This window comes from Pinus tabuliformis, chromosome 6 (genome assembly GCF_031772625.1).
Source record: "Pinus tabuliformis cultivar Carrire ecotype Pingquan chromosome 6, CPIR1, whole genome shotgun sequence".
In the NCBI taxonomy this organism is placed as follows: domain Eukaryota; kingdom Viridiplantae; phylum Streptophyta; class Pinopsida; order Pinales; family Pinaceae; genus Pinus; species Pinus tabuliformis.
The window spans coordinates 577050365-577072588 of NC_142292.1; the positions used below are offsets into that span (position 1 = coordinate 577050365).

The 22224-nt window shown below is 33.0% G+C and overlaps 1 protein-coding gene and 1 pseudogene across 1 annotated transcript in view; one reads left to right on the forward strand and one right to left on the reverse strand.

Moving 5' to 3' along the window:
- Window positions 1-15391: 15391 nt before the first annotated feature.
- Window positions 15392-16104, reverse strand: LOC149259837 (WD repeat-containing protein LWD1 pseudogene; annotated as a pseudogene).
- Window positions 16105-17533: 1429 nt separating this feature from the next.
- The window catches only part of LOC149259838 (uncharacterized), a 29483-nt gene continuing 24792 nt past the window's right edge, over window positions 17534-22224 (forward strand). The window contains exon 1 of the mRNA XM_089455371.1: window positions 17534-17706. Coding sequence (XP_089311497.1) covers window positions 17534-17706 — 173 coding nt within the window. The remainder of the gene's footprint in view (window positions 17707-22224) is intronic.

Genomic DNA, 22224 nt, shown 5'->3' on the forward strand with positions numbered 1-22224 from the left:
GCATAATTTTAGGCACAATCATGCTAACTAAGTTACATGCTAAAAATCTTAGGTGTTAGATAACTCGTGAAAAAAAATAATATGAGGTGTGATGCTTAATTCTTGTCATTTTATTCTCAATAGCATTTCGTTCTCCAATGCATCATGTGCTCAAATAACAACATGTTATTAAACGTTTCTAATAGTCATGAAAATATTTTAACACAAAACAACTAAAAGGATTTCAATCAATATCATGCAATACTAATTTCATATTCAAGCTTTGGATTTTATTTAAATGAAAATGATACCAGATATTTTCGATTTCATAGTTCAAAAAAAATAAAATAAAAGGAAACGTTCAAAATACTATCAACAATAAAAAGAGGATATCATGGAATGAACTTTGCAATTATAAAAAAAAATTCACCTTTCCACCGGTGTCTAGAATTCATATAACATTTGTTTTCCAAAAATAACCATGAGTTGAAATAATCACAACATTAAAAACCATAGGAATCCCAGCTAAAAATATTTCTGAAGTTGATGGATCATATGCCTAAAGAATCTCCAACAACAAATGAATCATATCCAATACATGTTATACATGGTCCCCCCAACCTTTTTCCAATCGCATTTCCTATAACCTACCCACACCAGAGTAAAGTAGCAATCAAACATAGGCATTGAGATTTGTTTTTATATTTTATATCTGTAAACTTTGAATCTGATTTGTTTCAAGGACATATTAATTCATATTTAAAGTCTTCTAGTCATGAGAAGGTATCAATCAAGTAGGACATCACAAAAATCAACCTCAATGAGGTTCTCAAACAATTCCTACAATATCAATATTTTCTGTGTTATGATATCTTGGGTAGAAAAAAGAACATATCTGCAAAATAAAAAGTCATATATTACTTGTGTTCAAACTCATATATGGCGTATTCTTAGGCAACCTTTTAAGATGTTCCTCTTCCTTTACCAAAGGAGACTGTAGCTTGGTTAAACTATGTATACTTTCGTTCAATATCAATTCCTGCAAGATAAATTTCACACATTATTATTTCCCATTTCTCAACATGCTACAAATGATAAATTGAAAGTCACATAAAACCAAGTGCAAACCATTTTCTAACCAAAACAAACAAACAAACAGTGTCTCTAATAAAACTTCACACCTCAGAAATTACTCTGCCACATTCTTAGGCTAAAGGTGAGATTATTTGAATCATGTTTAGCTCATACTTAACGGGATATTTGTATTGCTGCCTTGAGGTCAATTTGGTACTGAAATAAATATATAAATCCATCTCATTATTAGTGAAATTCATGTATAATTCAGAAAAATTACATTATAAGGTATTGGTAAATCTAGAGATGCAGGCATATATTCATAGGTAAATGAGGGTGCACACTCTCAAACTTATGTGATTGAGTGGCACTATCCATAAATAAATTATTGGTTGTATTAAACATTTGCATTTAACCCATTTATTCTAAAGACTCTGTTGTTCCTTAAGAAACCGATTTCCTGGCTATAGTGAAATTGTGCTTAAGACATTAATAAAGATGATTTACGATCACTTATTGTTTATTATATTCCCAAATGAAGGACTTGGAAAACTTGGTCTTAGACTCTTAATACATGCATGACCAGAACATCTCAGAATGCCATTTGTTGCTAAATATAAATGATGTATGAGGAAAGTTTGAAAAGGAAGTTAAAGACAATATGTTGATCTCTCACAAGAACTATTATATGTAACTTAGAGGAATTATGACCATGAGAAATAAATCATAGAAAATATGCTAGTCTTTCAAAAAAACTACTATCTACATAGAAAATTTTAGGGGCGAATGTTTGCCCTTTGGCGAAATTAAGGGGTTTTAAATTTTTAGTGGGCGAATATTTTGTATCATAGTAAATTTTTACAAATCACCTCAAAGAGCCAACCTTATTTTAAGGGAGAGGGTAAAAAAGGTAAATTTAGCCCTTGAAATTAGGAGTTACAACCTTCCATTCACCCATTTTCAAGAATAGGTTTTATTTAAGTGAATCCATTCGCCCATTTTCAAGAATAGGTTTTATTTAAGTGAATCCTATGGGCCAAAGGCCCAAATACCATATTTATAAAAGAGGTATGGTAAATTAATAAAAATATAAATAAATGAGAGGTATGGTAAATAAATAAAACATTTTTTATATTTACTCCATAAGTCACCTTATATACATGCAAGGGTGTAAACAAATAAAAATATAAGTAAAGTGGAGGTATGGTAAATAAATAAAACGTCTTTTTATACTTACTCAAAGGTATGGTAAATAAATAAAAATATAAATAAACTAGACGCATGGTAAATAAATAAAACCTCTTTTTATATTTAGTCCATAACCCTCGTTCTATTTATGAAGGCTCAAGAAAGAGGTTTTATTTAAGTGAATCCTATGGACCAAATACCATATTTTTAAAAGAGGTATGGTAAATTAATAAAAATATAAATAAATGAGAGGTATGGTAAACAAATAAAACATTTTTTTATATTTACTCCATAAGTCATATGGTAAACAAATAAAACATTTTTTTATATTTCCTCCATAAGTCGTATGGTAAACAAATAAAACATTTTTTTTATATTTACTCCATAAGTCACCTTATATTTACGAACACTCAAAAAATGTGTTATATTTAGGTGAAACCTATGGGAAAAATACTATGGGACAAATACCATGGACTAGATTGTTGTTAATACCATGCAAAAAAACATTATTAACCCTAATATTAGTATTAATAAAAATAAAAATGGCACATGGTATTGACCCATGGTATTCACCTGGAATGTAGCCTATTTAAATGGGGGAATTAAATATCGTGATATGCAAACTAGCATAGAGTGAAAAAATATTTGATCCGATCAAGAGTAAAAATGGATGCTGTAATTTAATGTATGTTAAACATTTTAGCTTGGTTAAAATAAAAAATAAAATAAAAATCAACTATTAATTTTATTAATTTTTATAAATTACTAATAGTAATTTTTAAGCTCCAGGTTTATGATAACCCATGGTATTGACCCATGGTAATACCATGGTATTCATGTGAGCATAGACTATTTAAAAGGGAAATTCTATCATCTTAGATCCATCTTAATTTTGGGTCTACCAAGTGCTCAGAGGGATAAATAGATTTCATCCCCCTAAGAGTGGTAGATGTGGAGTTAAGATGGATATAGGTTGGTTTTTATGATAATGAAGATATTAAATAGACTTAGGAAATTATATTGTAAAAACATCTTAAGGTGAATGGTTAAAGCATAGACATTGGACAAGTATATTCGTATACTTCTATTTTAAACAGAAACAAATCCAGGGCTAAAAGGAATGGATTGATTGCACTAGTCATCCTTCTATAACTTTCCAACATATGCTAGAGTAAACAGATTGTAATTTGGGTAATTTTTCTAATTGCAAACAGGAACATACTTGTGTATTCGCAGGGTGGTTACGAGGTCCCTAGAAGTGATGAATTTGAATTTTTCTTGGTTTTATATATAGTATTAGGTTTTTTCTCATTCCTGTGAATGGCACAGGTGAATTTTATCTTACACCCACTAGGTTATCGATATGTAATTTCGGTAATTTTGATTTCAAAAGATGTTTTAAAGAAATGCAATGATTTCATTTGTGTATTCAATAAACACAAGATTTTATAATTGAGTAAAATATTTGCCATGCCTGGTGGGAGATTCGCCAAAAAATTATATATACATATCATATTATTGATAAAATCGCCTTCCATTTTTCCTATATACCATGGAGATTTGCCCATTTATTATACATGCAAATTTAGGGGGGGTTCTTAAAATTTTCCCTGACTATCTATAACTTAGAAAGGAAGTGAGGACTTTAAGTATAGTAGTGCTCTTTAAGCAATTTTACCTTGCAGCTTCATTACTACACTTAAAAAGAAGAAAACATTGCATGAAACATGATAGTGAAACTTACAAATTATATGTAAAAACTCTTGGAAACTTCTGGTTGTTTAATTAATCAATGATGTTATCAGGAATAGAGTGGCCTCGTTCTCCAAAATTCCAACCCCTACTTAGTAAAATTTCCCCCCTTTATACATTTCTGGAATAGTTATTGATTTCTTAAACTTATCTAACTATTTTCTAACTATATGAAGTAAACTACTATAGAATTTACAGAGGGTAAAACACCTCAAAGAACATGAAATAGCAAGAACAAAACCGAATTTAGAAGAAGATGGTCACTGATAGCTCGCTCTGCTTAATTCGTTGTTGAATTCCTCAATTTCATTTCCATTATGAATAGAATCTGCTTCGGCATACACATACTCTTCTCCTTCAATGCCGAGTTCATCTTCATCAACTGCATATAATGTAGAAATTTCATCTTCAAATTGTTCTTCACCAGGATCTACTTCTATGTACAATGGTGCTTGAATTTGATTTTGATCTTTTCTTTCCTTTTGCAAAATTTGCAAAGGTTGTCTTCTGAATTGGGGATTAAAGTTCTTATTAAACTGTGTTTGTCTCTAAGAGTTCTTATTTTCTAACTCTAACCTATTTAATTTATCTGACATGGTCTTAATTATATTACACATATCCTCCAATGATTGACTTTGAGAGGACTCTATCTTTGCCTTTCCCTTATCTTGGGAAAGTTGTGTTTCTGGTGCTTTTCCTGCAGCCACTAGATTCGCTTCTATCTCTAAAGCATCTGTTTGGATTTGATCAAGGGTTGGAGCTCTCCTTTCCCTTAATGTAAATCCAAAGTTTGATTCAAAATCCCCTGCAAAAGTTATTTTCGCACCAGCAGGAGGAGGCTTAATCTCTGCTGGGAGACTATTGTACAATTTGTTGAATCTTCTAACAAATTCAGCCACAGTTTCATCAGACTTCTTCTTTATGGAATTAAATTTTGTTAATGAATATCCATGGTCTCTTTTTTCTCCCCATCTCAGAATAAACACACGTTCCATCTCTTCCCAAGAAGGAATAGTATTATTGGGAAGTCCTTTGAACCATTTCCTTGCTTCTCCATCTAGGGACTGAACAAAAAGTCTTAGAACAACATCTAAATGTTCAACATTTAGGCTTTCTGCAAAATTACAAAATACTACTACATGATTCTCTGTTGTCTGTTCATCTTCTCCTAAAAAATGAGGAAGAATTTTGAGGTAATCCTCTGGCATTTGATTGTAAGGTTGTGGTAGTTGAAGAGGTGCATACCTATTCACTAGGAACGCAGGGGCTGCCATGTTTACTGAACTTTGATTACCACTAGATGTGGAACTTGATTGAGAGGTAAATGGAATGTGCGAAGGAGGTGATGTGGTTATTGGTTGAGGTTAAATAATTACAACAGGTAAATGAAAAGTAACAGACTCAAAAGATTGGTCTTGACAACTAGGTTCCTGAAATGAAGATGATGGAAAAGATGAGTCTTTATCAGATGAATGTTTAGATAGATTGCTACTTGATGCAGACAATGTAGGAATTGGTGTAATTGGAATCTTAGACCTTTCAACCCTCTTAGAAAATAGCCTTTTAGGATTTGAAAGAGCTTGAACTTTCTTTTGTGAAGTGTCTGATCTTGTATGGGGCCTTCCTAATGCCAGAATTATTGCTTTTATTCAAATAGCCAAATATTTCCTCCTCACTGAACAACTAGAGGAAAATATTGAAACCCAGGGAAAAACCTTCTTGTGTTCTCTCCCCAGCAACAACGCCAATTAATGTTATTCCTTAAGAAACCAATTTCCTAGTTGTAGGGAAATTTTGCTTAAGACATTAATAAAGATTATTTACTGTCACTTATTGTTTATTATATTCCCAAATGAAGGACTTGGAAAACTTGGCCTTAGATTCTTAATACACGTATGACCAGAACATCCCAGAATGTCATTTGTTGCTAAATGTAAATGATGAATGAGGAAGGTTTGAAAAGGAAGTTAAAGACAATATGCTGATCTCTCATAGGAACTATTATCTGTAACTTAGAGGAATTATGATCATGAGAAATAAATCATAGACAATATGCTGGTCTTTCACAAAAACTAATATTTATAACTTAGAAAGGAAGTGAGGACTTTAAGTATAGGAGCACTCTTTAAGGGATTTTACCCTGCAGCTTCATTACTACATTTAAAAAGAAGAAAACATTGCATGACACATGATAGTGAAACTTACAAATTATATGTAACAACTCCTGGAAACTTCTGGTTGTTTCATTAATCAATGATGTTATCAGGAATATAATGGCCTCATTCTCCAAAATTCCAACCCCTACTTAGTAAAATTTCCCCCCTTTATACATTTCTGGAACAGTTATTGATTTCTGAAACTTATCTAACTATTTTCTAACTATATGAAGTAAACTACTACAGAATTTACAGAGGGTAAAACACCTCAAAGAACATGAAATAGCAAGAACAAAACTGAATTTAGAAGAAGATGGTAACTGCTGGCTCGCTCTGCTTAATCCGTTGTTGAATTCCTCTGAAGGTGCCTCAATGGTAATTAATCTACTTTAATCGTAACAAACTTGTGTTTAATTTATGCATAACTTGGATTACACATGTATCAAGCATTTCAACTGGCCAGAACAGTAAGAAATTCGGCCAACTGCCTTCTTTAAATCTGGCTTTAACATTGATTTTCATGTTTACACAACAAAACCAATGCAAAATAGGCAAAGTGGAACTGAAAAGGGATTAACCTGTTTTAATAAACTTATCACATCCACCTATTTAGCGTTACATTGACTTCCCCTTATAAATCACAATTGGTGCTTATTTCTTTTATAATCCCTTTATAATAGAAATATATTAAAAATGCATGATTATAACGCATATGAAAACTTTTCAATATAGTGGACCCGCCGGAACTTTACAACAGGATATATAATATTTCGGGTCCACTATATCAAGTCGCAATCAACGGTTCTTAACGTTCAAGGCTCTGTGGCGTGGCAGACCCGACGGAACTTTAAACCATGGTGTATATACCTTTTGGGTCCGGCTTACCCCTATCGCAATCGGCATAGCCACCTGCATATATATTAAGAATTTATGCGATAACATGGACCCGCCGGTTTATAAAACATAACCTATATGCATTTCGGGTCCACTATCACAAGTCGCAATCGGCGGGGGCATATGTATATAATATAAGCGTTTTATATTATCTCGGACCCGCCGATGTTATAAAATATGGCATATAAATTTTCAGGTCCAGAACCCAATCGCTAATCACAATCGGCGCTTATCCGTGGTGCCAACCATCCATATTGTAGACCCGCCGAACTTTTAAACGCAACATATAATATTTCGGGTCCAGTGTTAATGTTTTAACACTTGTTTTCTTTGAAATTCAACCTTTTCCTTCATTTCCTTTGTATTTTGATTTCCGATTGTTTTGCGATATATATATACATGCACCCATATAACCATTGACTTCTGATATACCACTCCTTTTGCTTTGTCTCTTTTTTTTAAATATTTTTAAAGATTCTTGAATGAAAAATGAATGTTATAAACAATGAACAATGCATGTTACAATAGACTCAATCAGAGAACACACAGGCAGGGTCCCAGAACATCCCCGAGCTTCACAAGAAACAAAGAGACATTCATTCTATGACGATTTCATTATAGAGACAAAAAATATCCTAGGGCTAACCCAAAAACAATAAAACATAAAAAAAATATATGGAAAAATACAAATACAGGTTGTGTTCCAAGTATAAGATAAGATCACTTTATTTATGTCCACCAAATGACCATAAAAGTATGTAAAAGGAACAAAGATATTACATCTATTGTTAGTACAAAGTGTAAGTTCCAAGGCATTTACGAATTGGACGTTAACTCTCTAGCAAAAGATAGTATAAGCTAAGATATAATTACAAATATAGATGTTATAAACTGAAAAGCTCTAAAAATATCAGTATTGAGCAAGAGAAGAAAGGACAACAAGCCCTGTTAGAGCTTACAGCTGAGGATGAGTGAGGGGACCAAGAGTCAGACAAATAAAGATATATTAAGAAATGCATCATAAAACTAATATGAATTCTATATTTTGAGAAACTTCTACACACATTATATTAAATAAGAAAATCGTTGTAGTTGGCATTTTCCAAACAAAAAGCTAGGAAACCAATCTGTAACAGAAATCAAACATGCAAGAGTATGTCTTTCCTTTTTTATTAAATGAAAAGTTAAATTTGTAACATAGGAAGGAGCATTTAGATGGAGAAAACATGGAAAATGACATATTGAAACTACATCTAATACCAAAATTTCATAATTAGGCATACACTAAGTTGACTTACCTCACATTGATGAGCTACTACTGAATACAATGGTTTATTAGTTGCAGATGTACAAAAGTCCCATATCAACAAATGGCGATCATATCCAACAGATCAAAAAGGTACTTGTGCCTTAAATTCCATGCAACATCTTCCGTGACACCCTCATGGACCTACATTAACATGAGGTCATCAAACATTTTCAACAAAGATAACAAAATTGACATTGTAAAGTAAAAAATACACATAAACAGAAACTCACCAACAAATCCCATTAAATTTCTACAAAAAAAAAAATTTGATAGTAAACATTAAGAATAATCTTGGCATCTTTTAATGGTCACATTTGTGGGGTTGTGAGCTCAGTTCTAACAATGTATTTACCCTTTTTTATTCCATGCTACCATAATGTAAAACCAATGAACTTTAGGATGAAAATGGCTTTTGACACAACTTGAATAGCATGAAACATTAACAAACCTAAAGAAAATAAATTTTGAATCCTAAAAACCTGTGTGTGTTCAATTTCATATAGAATCCTCTGCTAAGCTGCAACTGGCAGACAACAAAATATGAACCAATCCTATTATATGGAAAATTCATCCAACTCATGAACTATATTCAAATTCCAACCTAATGATAATAAGAGGGCATTATGATGGGTTTATTTATTTGCAGTCAGACACAAACTTACTTTGAATAACATTTGTCAAAATAAATCACCTTATATATTTGTTGGGCCTCAAGCACTTTGATTTTGGCTGGTGCATCAATGTCCCACAAACAGATTTGTGTGTCATTTGAACCACTTAGAATATAGCCATGCTTAAAACGGCTCCATGATAATTACTTTTAAGGTTGAGTATCAAGTATTGTAATAGCCCCCCTCCTTGAAATGCTTTTCTCCCAAATTAGTTGTAATGTTGGTTATTGTAGAATATCTAGGCCTCACTATGTCACATCTTCTTCTGGCAGATATTTCCTCTACCCTATTGTAGTCAATGGCATAGGTCTTGGACAATACTTGCAAATTCATCAATCAACCATTTCTCCTTTAGTATTGTTATTTTTCTGGTCCTTACCCTACTATGCTAACCCTTCATGGAATTAAACAGGAAAGTGAAACTTATCTCATTCTTAGCAAGATATTTTGACACTTTGTTTGGTGTAATCAGGTCATTTGCACTCAGTTCTAGTCCGCTAACACTAGTCAGTTGTTGTCCTTCCTCATATTTCAAGTAAAGTTCCTCCATATTCATGCGGAATTCGCCCAAGGTATTCAACCATTGAGCTCCAACAACAACATCAGCCCTCATAGTTGTCCAATTGAAATTTCGTCCCTTTGACCATCATTTTGCACTCCATCATACTAGCATTGGCCACAGATGCTTGGAAATTCTATAACTAGACTACTTTTAGGTGCAAGAAGTTACCAGCTTTGCATCAATGATGTTACGAGAACTCTCAGAATCAATGAGATTCATCATAATTTACCCTTCTCTAAAGTTTTAAACATTGGCTTGCATAGCATCCCTTCTTGTGACATTTGCAACTAGTCACATTCCTCAGGTCCTCCCTCTCAGAATGAAACATTTATCATATTTCTTACCATTCCTACTCCCTTCTCATATTTATTATTCTCGTTAATGACTACTAGGCCATTCATGTTCTCAACTTTAGCTACCACCATTTCTCAAATCATTTCTTCCTAGATATAAATGTCCCAAATCCTCTAAAATATGGGTGTGTTCATGGGTACAAATACTTCATACAAAGGTTCCAACATGTACAGATCTGATACCATCTCAATTTCAAAATTATTGATTAGGTCTACACTTAAAGAATGAAGCCTATAGGAACTAAAGCTGAAAATTTACTTTCCCCCTATCAAGCCTTTAGATATATATCCACTAAAACGTTTGTAAGGTATTTTCAAGATTGAAAACACAAAATCTTATGAGAAACTCAAAATAGTATATAGGAATTGACTAATCTACATACATCTGCAATCAGGAAATTAGCACAACAAGCCACGACAGCTAGATAGTGTATTGGAGCCTAATCTACATGACACATTGAACTTAAACATTCTAGATAGCAAGGATGAGATCCGACAATAGTCAAATTAACTCTATATTACTCAAAAAAGAAAAACTATTATTGTCACTTGACATCACACGCAATCTCTATGAACAACTTAAAGATACCATACACATTAATTGTCATTGCTAAGCTAACATGCACCTTCTCTCTTTATAGACTAAGAGAGTGAATGGAGGTCACAACTACATCATAAAATGCTTTGAGGAATGTGCCCTCATGGAGTTAATGTCATCAAATAAGACTTAATTCCACTCATGATTGTAATCTCAACATTATATGCATACAAGGAGTGTGTTACACCTACAAGGTGTCTTCTAACATCAATGTTCCCGTGTTCAGGTGTAACCATGAGCATCTTAAAAACACCTTGGGAAGTGCACCCTACCTAACTAATGCACAATAACTCTTGCAAACCAAAAATAATAGAGATGGTTTATAAAAAAAAAATATACCCATCATGAAGATATCTCTCATAAGACCACCCTCTCCCAACATTGCAATGTTTGGTCCTATAGCACACCCTTACTAAAAGGTGAACTCTGTTGTTGCTTTTTCCAGGCTAAAGAAGAACACCTATGAAAATTAGTTAATATAAAATAATTCGTATACATAAGGCAATTATTTTTCACAAACGTAACCACTGAATCTAGTTGACACACATAACCTATTATTAGCTTTTTAAAGTTCATATTAACATGTCACAAACTTAATATTTATTCCTAGCATTCACCAAGAATGTCTTATTCCTTTACTTGTAAGAATAACATTTAATGTTGAAAATATCAACACACAGTAACAGTCGTAACAATATAACCAAGCTTACCTACTTAGAATCAACAAAAAACCTTAAAGTACTATCAAAATTGTAATCTGATTTTACTAGAAACTGGATCACATCAAACTGAAAATTATAACAACAAAGTAGAACAAGTGTGAAACTCAAATCATGTCACTATTTTATTACTCTTAAATTCAGTAAATCTAGACACCATATTCTTGGTTGTCTAGGGCATCCTCTAAAGAAGATAACATCTCCATACAAAGATCAAGACAAGTGTCTCAGATCTATCAAAGTCACACAAAAAAAAAAAAAAAAATCTGAACAAGGCAACTTTTCAATCCTAGAATAACATGCTCATGTTATAGGCTACAACCTATGCATGGCCATCAACAACATATCAAAATGAAAATCACTCTCATTCACACCTCCAATCCTCTTGAAACTGAGCCAACCAAGGCTAGGTCAACTTCCTCATCCCAAGAGGATTCTGAAGCAAGCGTAACATCATGAGATACTTCTTGTGTCTAGGAGAATCCATCAACCCAAACACTATACTCTACAATAATCCCATCAACTACAAACTTTGGTTCAACCCCATAATCATCATCCATTAAAGGTTCTGAACCTTTGTTCATATCATCCCATAATGAAATATCAATATATGCCTCCCCAAAGATAGAAGGCTCATCCAGCCTCTCACTGGAATGTACAAGTGCCAATGTATTAGCAAGTGCCCTGTGATGGTCACACACTCTCATCCCTCTTGCCAAAGTCTTTGAAGTATAGATACTACAATCGTTAATGGTTCATTGTTTTCCCTCAAAAGAAACTCTCCACTATACATCAATCATACAAGAAACTAAAAGAAAATTAATATTCTAACGAGAAAAAAATAAGACATTATCCAACTCAAAAACATCCCGGAAAGGCATCTGAAAGGAAATGGAGACAACTTCTCTTACGGAATAAGTAGCATAATCACTAAGCTCAATGAACATTTTTCTGTGTTGTTCTTGAATCCTATGGAATAAATTATTGTCATGTAATATGTCTTGAAGCTCCACTATCCACATAGCATATAAGTTCCAACTTTCAACACTAGACATAGAGTTAAAGGACAATAAAGAGACCAAAGCCATCTCCATCTTGGAAGATTTGCAATAAGATCCTCCACCTATCACAAGTGAAAAAAACCAACAGCTATCAAGAAAATCAGCCACCTATCACAAGTCCTCCTAGGCATCTCACCTGCTGAAAATGAAACTATGCCAACCAACAATCATATAGATCTACCACCTCTCACTCCTAAAACAAATCAGACACCTATGGTAGGTCCTCCTAGGTATCACACCTATAAAAAAATACATCCATAACCATCATTAATATGGTGGATCCATCATCTCTCATCACAAGAGAAACCAAGGTTTCAACCCAGCAAAAGCATCTCACAAGTGCAAGTGCTCATCTCAAGCAACCTAGGGCTAATTCCCTATTTGGAACTGGAAGTCTAAAGTTTGGGTTGGGAAAGTGAAGAATGATATCAAGATTCTATTGCAGGCCTATGATCATCATGTGTAGGCAGCCAATTGGATTGCAAGGATTCTCTAGATAGGGAAAAAATATTTGAAGAGGGACCCTACTTCTTCTACTCTAGTGGTATCTATTTTATATGTTGATAGAATTGTTCATGATGTACTATATGCTCCCACAAGAGCACGATGTGAAAAATTCCTTCACAATTTGGTCAAGGTTGTGAGAGATTTGTAATATTTGAGAAATTGAGTAATCACATATTGCACAAGGACTTGAATGTAAAAAGTATTCAAAAGTGTAATGAAGCACCCCAAAATATCTTTGAAGAAAATATTAAGCACAAAGGAAAGTAGAAGAAAGAAGGAACAACTAGCAACAACTACAAGCCAGTTTCTTCAAGATGAGTAGTATAACAATTGGAAATTGAGAAAGAAGTAATTCAATGTAACAAAACATGAAGAATAATTTATGCTTTCATTGCATCTTAAGCAAAAGATAAGTTGACAGAGTGATTATTTGATTATGGAGCTACTAAGCATATCACTAACCACAATGATTGGTTTATTGCATTTGTAAAAGACAAAACCACTTTGTGGTGGTTCTGGGTGATAAACAAAAGTATTGTATTGAATGGAATTGTAATGCATAGGTCAAGGTGAGAGGTATATACCTCCATGTTGATGAATATGTCTTGTTTTCCTATTTTAACTAAAATTTTCTTTTAGTTAGTGAAATTATAAAGCCTACTCTATTTTTCAATGTTTTGGAAAGAAATATGCTTTGTAATTGATAAGTAAAACTAGATACAAAGGAACAATGGTTGTACAAGATTATGGATGATAAATGGTGGTTGATATCCTTGATATCCATGAGAAGAAAGAATAACAAGCAAGCAACACAAACTACCATTTGAAAGAGGGAAGGATTGAAAATCCAAAGGTGTTTTGAATCTTTCCCATGATGATATTTGTAATGTATGCAGACAACTTCAATGGTCAGCGCAAGGTATGTCCTATTGCCTATTTCATTTATAAGGATAATATGTTGTCCCAAAAAAATTGACCACAATTGTTTTGAGGAGCAAGGTTTGGTACTAAATGTTATTGCCAATGCCATTGGTTAAAAGAAAAGAGATATTAAAAAATAAATTTGGTCATGAAAAGGACAAGTTTTATGAAACATAGAGAAAGAGAAATAGTTGAAAAGGGCTCCCTAGAGGTACATTATCCTTTAAGGAAAATTCATAGTACAAAAGAGTGGAATGCTAGGATAGACCCAATGTCACAAATGGATGGTGAAAACCATGCCAACATTAAAGGGGACAAAATCTTGAAGTTGCATGGAGGGAAGATCAGTTTTTTGGGACATGATGAAAAAATGTATTCTCAAATTCTAGATGCTATGCTTGATGGAGAGTTGAACATTAAAAAATGAGATAACTCAAATTAGATAAGTGGGCATTTTTTAAGAGTAGCGTCAGTAGATGAAGGTGCGAAAAAAAATTTATATTTTCAAGAATGTTTTTGAGAAAATAAAGGATTCAAGAGTACAATGCAAAGTCAGATTCCTTTTAGCCCATGGAAAGAATGTTCTTTTTAGAGAGTAATTCCATGCCTCTTCCATGAGAATTCTATTAATGGTGAGCAATTATTTGAAAATCAAGCATTTGAAAAAGTAGTTAATGTGTCCCAATAAGGAATTGGATGAAATGGAATGGAAGGTTCTAAAATTACAAAGGAAGAAATTGATAATAAATGAGAATCCATGTGAATATTTTATTGTCGAGAGGCCTCTTTTATGCAAAGTCACAAGAAAGGCTGACTTGTGTATTTTAATGATGAGAGTCTGAAATCTAGTCATCTTCGAATCCATACTTTATAATATGGAATCTATGATGCTCCTCTACATATATAAATTTAATAAATCTAATTTTTTTTTCAGTGTTTACTCAAAAGAATCATACAATTTTTAGAAATAGAATATGGGATCATATGTGAATGGAATGACTTATTGTGCATGTAGGAGAGGAAAAATAAATTGACAATCAGTAGAAACGGAGGGTCAAATTAAGACGCATATTGCTAATCCTTACCTCCTATGGTCATTCCATTCGGAGAATTTATCCTCATCCAATTCGCAGAATTTAATATTGGAAGCTTTATAGAGCGCTGCTTTCCATTACTCAATTTGCGCCTTGCCATATCTACCATTCAATTCATGTTTGTGAAATGTCGTAAGACCCCATACACCAACGAATTTCACTAGGACTAACATACTGAAATATTGGTGGTAGCTACCACCAGTGACATGTGTGCAATGCAAGTATTATCTAACTTCAAAGGGAATAAGAGAGAAATGAAGAAGAGCTAGAATGTCCCTTTTGTTTAACGTTGAGATGCCAATATGCCCTAACACTATTTAAAATAATGAAAGGGAAAAATAATTGACTACCTTCACTATTTATCTCTGATGTCCATAATTTACTGTCAGTCATATGCTCACCTTAAATAGGAGCTTAGAAGTCTCCCTCTGCCTAAATAAGCCTAAACCTAAAGCCAATAAGATGCTCATTCAGTGAAGGGAATGAATCATAAGAGCCATGGCATAATTGTCATCTCCATCCAATAAGTTTTCATTTGATGTGATCTATCCTTTCAAACCATCAAGATTTGCAGGTTGCTGGAGAAGGCAATCGCGACCCAATCGGGCTGGGTCAAGGACCACTACAACTGCTCAATCTCGGCCCTAGTAGTGTAACCAAGAATAGGATCGAGGTCGCCGTCGATAGTCTTTCTCATGGAAGATATATCCCATGTGAGGGTTGATGAGTCGTCTTCAGTAGTGCAGATGTGGAAAGAGATGTGTGGTGCCTAAGTAATCGAATTGAAACTAGCCTGGTGTTGCTGGAGATTTGTGACAGGAAGGGTTGGATATCTGATATCCAAGACTACAACCTTGGGGCTTTCCATGATGATGGTAGCCATGTATCTAGGATCTTTCTTGCTCCATCCCAATATGACCAGGGGAGTATCAGGCTGAGAGCTCTCATAGATAATTGTAGAGTGCTCATTGTCCCTCAAATCAAAGACCCTAACAAACCCATCTGCACTCAGAGAGGGAAAAACACCCGCACGCCCTCGGAAATGTCGTAGATCTCCTTGTCATGGGAAATCAAGTGGGTGTTGATGACCTCCTTGTTGATGTCCCAAATGGTGCAGGTGGTATCGATGTTGGAAGTGCCGATCCTCTTGGGTTCTTGTTCGTTTGAATCGAAGGAAGTGAGAGGGCCGCAGAAGTCACTATTCTTCTTGTTGTTGAAGAACCTCTTTTCCTTGATGCGGTCGTCAGAAATGTGCCATATTCTAGAAGAATTTTAGCATACCAAAATACTAGAAGCATTTTAGCATCAGATTTCAACATTAAAACCAACTCATTCAAACAGTAAATTCAAATGCCAAATAGACTTGGCATAGCTCTTGGAGAAAATGGGGATGCCCTTAGCCTGTTTCAAATTACATTTCCTCTTCGTTTCCTTCAAATTGATATTAGAATTATAAGATCCAAAGAGTCGGAAATTATATAGCTACATCTAAAGGGTTGAAATTTTTGTTGCTGCTCAATGATAAATTGTACCTTGATAAAAAAATGGTTGTAGAGAGCGAGGGTCGCGGCCCTAAACGCAACAAGAATTTTTTTTATTGAAAAAAAAATGTTTCAGTTGCCTCCTTCGCTGAGTTATTGATGCTTTGAATCCAATCAAAAAGAATATGAGAGCCATATATAAAAAGGCCAAACCCAACCCTTAAGGAAAGTTTAAAAGAGTTTAAAAAAAACCCAACCCTTGAGGCAAGTTTAAAAGAGTTTTAAAAAGTTTTTGAAAGTATTTTTTAAAAAGGGTCGTAGTCGTTCCCGCCGGAAGTTGAAAGGGTGTGAAAATGATTGAAAAGTCTTTTTTAAAGTTTAAAAAGTCAAATCTTTGATGTTTAGTTTTTTTTTTTTTTTAATCATTCAAAAGGTTTTTTGGTATATTGAAAAGTGTCCGCGGTTATAAAGGTTTGTAAAGAGTTATAAAAGGGTTTATTAAAAAAAGTGTTTTTTTTATATGTTAGAAATTTGTATGGTGTAAAAAATGTTTACAAAAATTCTCTCAAAATTTTTTTGAGAGATTTTTATAATTTGTTTAAATTTTAAAATATTTCATGATGCTTTAAATAAGTAGGAAATGCATATTTATACAAAAATTATTGTATATTTGTTTTTTAAGATAATGGTGAAGTCAGTTTAGGACACTATAAAAATTTACGTATGATATTTGTTTGTTGTTTGTTGTTTTTCATTTATATATATCTATATATATATATATATATATAATTGAAAGAGAATATTGAAAAGAAAAAGGATTTTAATGGAAAAAGAGTTTTTATTGAACAAGAAAGATTAGGGTTTTGCAAAAGTCCATTCATCTGCAAGGTTTTTGGTATGTCAAGCATGACAGTGTTTTGGGTTCATATGTCTTAGTTTTGAGTTTCATTCCACAAGAAATGGGTGAAACAGTTCTATGCAAGGTAGCAAAAGCTACATCTTCCAAAGAAGCGTGGAAGATTTTGGAAGCATAATTTGGTGCAAGGGGGAGTGACATGCAGCAACAAGATGTGTTATAATTTGTTGAGTCAGCTGCAAATCTAAGAGTAGATAAACAAGACTCTGAGAGAAGAATAGAGCTTGGAGAATCCCACTCAAAAGTGGATGATGGTTTTCAAGACCATAAAATTGAAACCCATTATGAAAGCATGCATATGGATGAAGAAGATGCAACAACGATTGCAGAGAGAGAAGCAGAAGCCTCTGTGTGTGAAACAGAGCAAGAGCATATAAATTCTCAAGGAATCCACTGCAATGTGAATGGTGTAGATGATGGTGAATCCCATTATGATGAGACACATGTGGATGATGAGTCGATGACTGCAATGTGATATGTGAATTGGTGAATCTAGCTGCAACTGATGATTTTGGTGAAGTTGAAATTGTCAATGAGCACATGCATGCTTGTATACCCCACAATATAGTGGATGAAAATTATGTTGATGTTAAATTTGATGAATAACCATTAACTAGTGATGAGTGGTTGCATATGATGCAACAAAATAATGAACCTCTAACATATCATGTGCATTCATGGCATACTTAACAATACCCCTAATTTGACTACATATTGGAAAATACCTCTAAAACTCGTATTATTTAACCCCTTACCAATACAAACCCAATACACCTTCCCAATTAAAAAAACCATAATTTCATAAGATATTGTAGGTATCCATTTTTTCGTTAATAGTTTTTATACCCCTTTATATTTTTCATTAACTTTGAGCTCCATCTTTTATACTTGCCAATATAAAAACCGTTTATCCCTTATTATATGATCACTATATTATGTCATTTTTCCCTTAAAGTATATCCCCCAATATGAATGCACGTGGTATGGGATTTCTACCCCATTGAAGCCCCTGTGAAAAATACTCTTATTGATATGTTATTATTTGGTGAGAGAAGCAAACTTGTGTTTGGAAGCCAAGTGGAAGACGACATGTTTGCAGTAACTTATGTTTGATGACATTCATTAACAATGAACAAGAAAAATAATGCTTCCCTTATGGCATACATTTTGAGGACATGATCTACCCTATGTCACCCTAGACTTGGTCCACATAAGAGAGAGAGGATGACCCCTAGCAAAGATGAGGGAAAATAGTGTGAAGGCCCTCGAGAAGATATTAATCAGGACGATGGTGTCAAAATTGGATCTAGAAGGGAATATAAATCAAATGCAGATGGACCCACAAGCTAACCCAATGACCATACTCCTTCACTTGGTGACAATTGAATGAGATCTCTGGGATATGTAAGATGGATAAATCGATGAGGTAATCATCTCAATCAATAGGCATATTGAAACAAAGGTCTCCTCTTGTTTCACCAATGACATTTTCCAGCTTTCAAACCTAAAAATGTATGAAACTTGATGTTATCAGGGTTCAAAACTCTTGTGGTTATATGATTAAAAATCTAAAGGGCATACAAAATAGGGCACAAACACAGAATCAAACCCTGAGCATGGTCTCACTGTTAGAAAATATATTTGACATTTGAAGCACCAAATAGACATGATTCTTCAAAGAGAACATCTGCACGACGAAGTACCATAAGGTGTACATTTCCAAAACCCCAAACATCATCTACCTCGGGCCACACTATTGTTGTTGTTTCCTTCCCATAGGTGCAATGACTTGCTTTCCTCTTTCAAGTGATGCCATGATTCTTAATAAGATTAATGAATACCACTCCTTTCAGAATTCTCAGACTGACTCACAGATTGAAATCGTTGTAAACCCTGAAAAAACAATCAATGGGGTTTTGGGCAAAAGGAGGAAAACTGAAAAAACAATCAATGGGGTTTTGGGCAAAAAGAGGAAAACTGAACTCAGAAGGAAGCATGGAATCGTTGTCCAAGTGTGAGTCGAAAGTTAAGATGGATTTTTTGTACTTTCCACCTGTCGCAAAATCTTTCTCAAATTTATTGTGCTTGGAAATATCACTCAAATTTAACGTGCTTGGAGGGATTATATTTTCCCTAATTTAATAATAATAGGATGCATTTATGTTGTCATTAAAATTAAAATGGTGTAAAATAATTTTTTTCTATTAACAATAGTCTTGGTGTAAAGTTTTATTTATTTATTTTGAAACATGTAATCTTACAACTTGATTTCCATTTTCAATTTAAATTTTGATAAAAATTAAATCCCATGAAAATTGATTAATTTGCATTTTTTTCAATAAGAGGAAACCCTATTATAACTTATTTTTCAGACTAGAATTGAAGACATCCCTATTTAGTTGTTATCTACTAATGCATCCTAACTCACCACTATTATTCAAGGAAAACCACATCACCTAGAATGACCTGTTGGTCGTCTGTAAAGGGGCAGGCTTTCATGCTTACCAAATGCCTTTGTGTCTTTGCCCATTAACATGTTTCCTTATGTTCAATGAAGATGAGCTCTTAGCCAAGAAGAAGCAATTTTAGGGCATACTCCAGGCCTATTCGATTAATTTATATTTCAAAGAATATATTAAAATTAATAGTTAAAAAAAAAATTATTTATCGAATTCTATATTAATACGAGTTGTCTTTAGTGCAAGATTGGCTAGCCTTACGTTGAGGAAATAAACCACTGATTCTCTTGCTATTTCCTTTTCAAGTAATGTTTTCCTAGTTCCATAAGGGACATACACCAAAACACCAGAGGACTAAGGAACTTTCTCTACTCAAACAAATTAGGCCTCATAAAGTTCCTATTTAATGTATTCTAACCATCCAATTGAGTCAAAAGTTACATCAACATCATCTATATGTATAACATAACAAGCTATCACAACATGTAAGAGAAAGGAATCACAATCCAAAAAAAAATAATGCACAACTAAAATGACTACCATAAATGACTAATTTGTATTATTGTAGTACTTTTTAAGTAGTCGTATTTTCGTTACTAAACTAAATTGTTCATTCACGTTAGTAACTTTTAGTTGCATTACTTATGATCTAGTCATATATTTTAACTCGAGACTAAATTAGTCATTTATGTTAGTCTTTCTGAGTTGGGTTACTTAAGATTGCTAATTTTTGGTAGTATTTCACTTCGAAAAGTTGTGGTGACTAACTTTTTTAGTCACCTGGTCTACAATTTCAGCATTTTCTACTAGTGAATAGTGTTGCAGTTCAACTATGCACCCATTCCTATAAACAATGTCTTCCAAACATTGGAAGTAAATTTCACATCCCTTTCAAATATTACAATTTTTGGTATCCCATGTAATCGAAAAATCTCTTGAATCAAAATTTTTACCACATGCACAACTTTGTAAGTAGAATGAATAGATATAAAATGAATATCCTTCGTCAATTTATATAGCATAACCATAATTGCTTCATGTTTCCTTTTATTTCTAGGAAAACCGGTGATAAAATCTAGTGAGGCCACCTCCCAGTTCCATTTTAGTGTACGAATAGGGTTCAACAATCTTCTTATATGTTGATGGTCTACCTTTACTTTTTGAAATTCTTGGCATTTTTCAAAATACTTTTCCTCTTCTGTTTTATCGAGCCAAAAGAATTATTTTCCTAGTGTTGAAATAATTTTTTGATAACCAAGATAAGGCAAGAAGGGCCTATTATGGTGTCAATAAAGTATTAATTGTTTCAGTTCAGCCATGCTAGGGACCAAAATTTTGTTTCTAAATGTTAGCAAACACTAGCACAAAATCACTAATTAATTACTAAAAAAAGAGCTAAAATTTGCATATAAATGACCATTTTTCAGTCAGTGACCAATAGTAGTTAATTTACAGTATCTTATAAGGTGACCAACTTTTAGTCATTAATTGGTTTCTTCAATTTTACCATATAGTAGAATATTTAGTCATAAATTTGGTCATTAATTTTTCATTGGTTTAGTCATTAATTGTCACAATTAATAACCAAATATACAACAAAATATATTACTATATGAATCCTCGAGAAAACCAATTAATGACTAAAGAATTATGACCAAAATGTTGGTCGTGTTATAAGATACTGTAAATTAGCTACTAATAGTCATATATATGCAAATTTTAGTCATCACTTGAAACCAAATAATGACCAAAGAAATACGACTGAATTTTAGTCGTGTTATAAGATATTGTAAATTAGCTACTAATAGTCATATATATTTAAAATTTAGTCATCATTTTAATCAAAACTTTATCATTTGTAGGAGTCATTTATCTTTTTTTGGTATTTTCATATTCATTATATAAACGACTGATTTAGTAGTTTCAATTCATTTCATTTAATTTCATTTATAATCATTATAAATGACTAATTTCGTCATATATTCATTTTATTCATGTTCATCATTAATTAATATACACTACTAATTTAGTAGTTTTAGATTGATTTTATGTGTTCAATATTAATCAACATAAAAAATTAGTATGATTTTGTGGCTAAATTTTTAAAAAATGCCATACAATGTGCATTTTTATCTAATATGATAACGCAAAGTTACATATGTTAATTACAAGACTAAATAATATCAAGTGCAAATAAAAATAATTTCAACCATATAAATTTTATTAAATAAAATATCAAGTATTACAATGTGATTTTCCAACTTAATATTGATTGGACTACAATTTGCACATTAAATATTGTTCATTTCAAAACATTAACACTATGTTGCCAAAGCATTTCAAATGAATTCACCAAATCTAAAGGCTTGACCATTAGTCTCTATGAGTATGTCTTATGCAAGATATTGGCTCTAAGGGTATCATTAGACAATTTCTCTTCTCTCTATCTCATTTTACATTTGTCGCTCCATGTTAGGTCCCTCTAATACTAGTGATTCCCCCATTACTATTGTCATTGTAGCCCTTATTG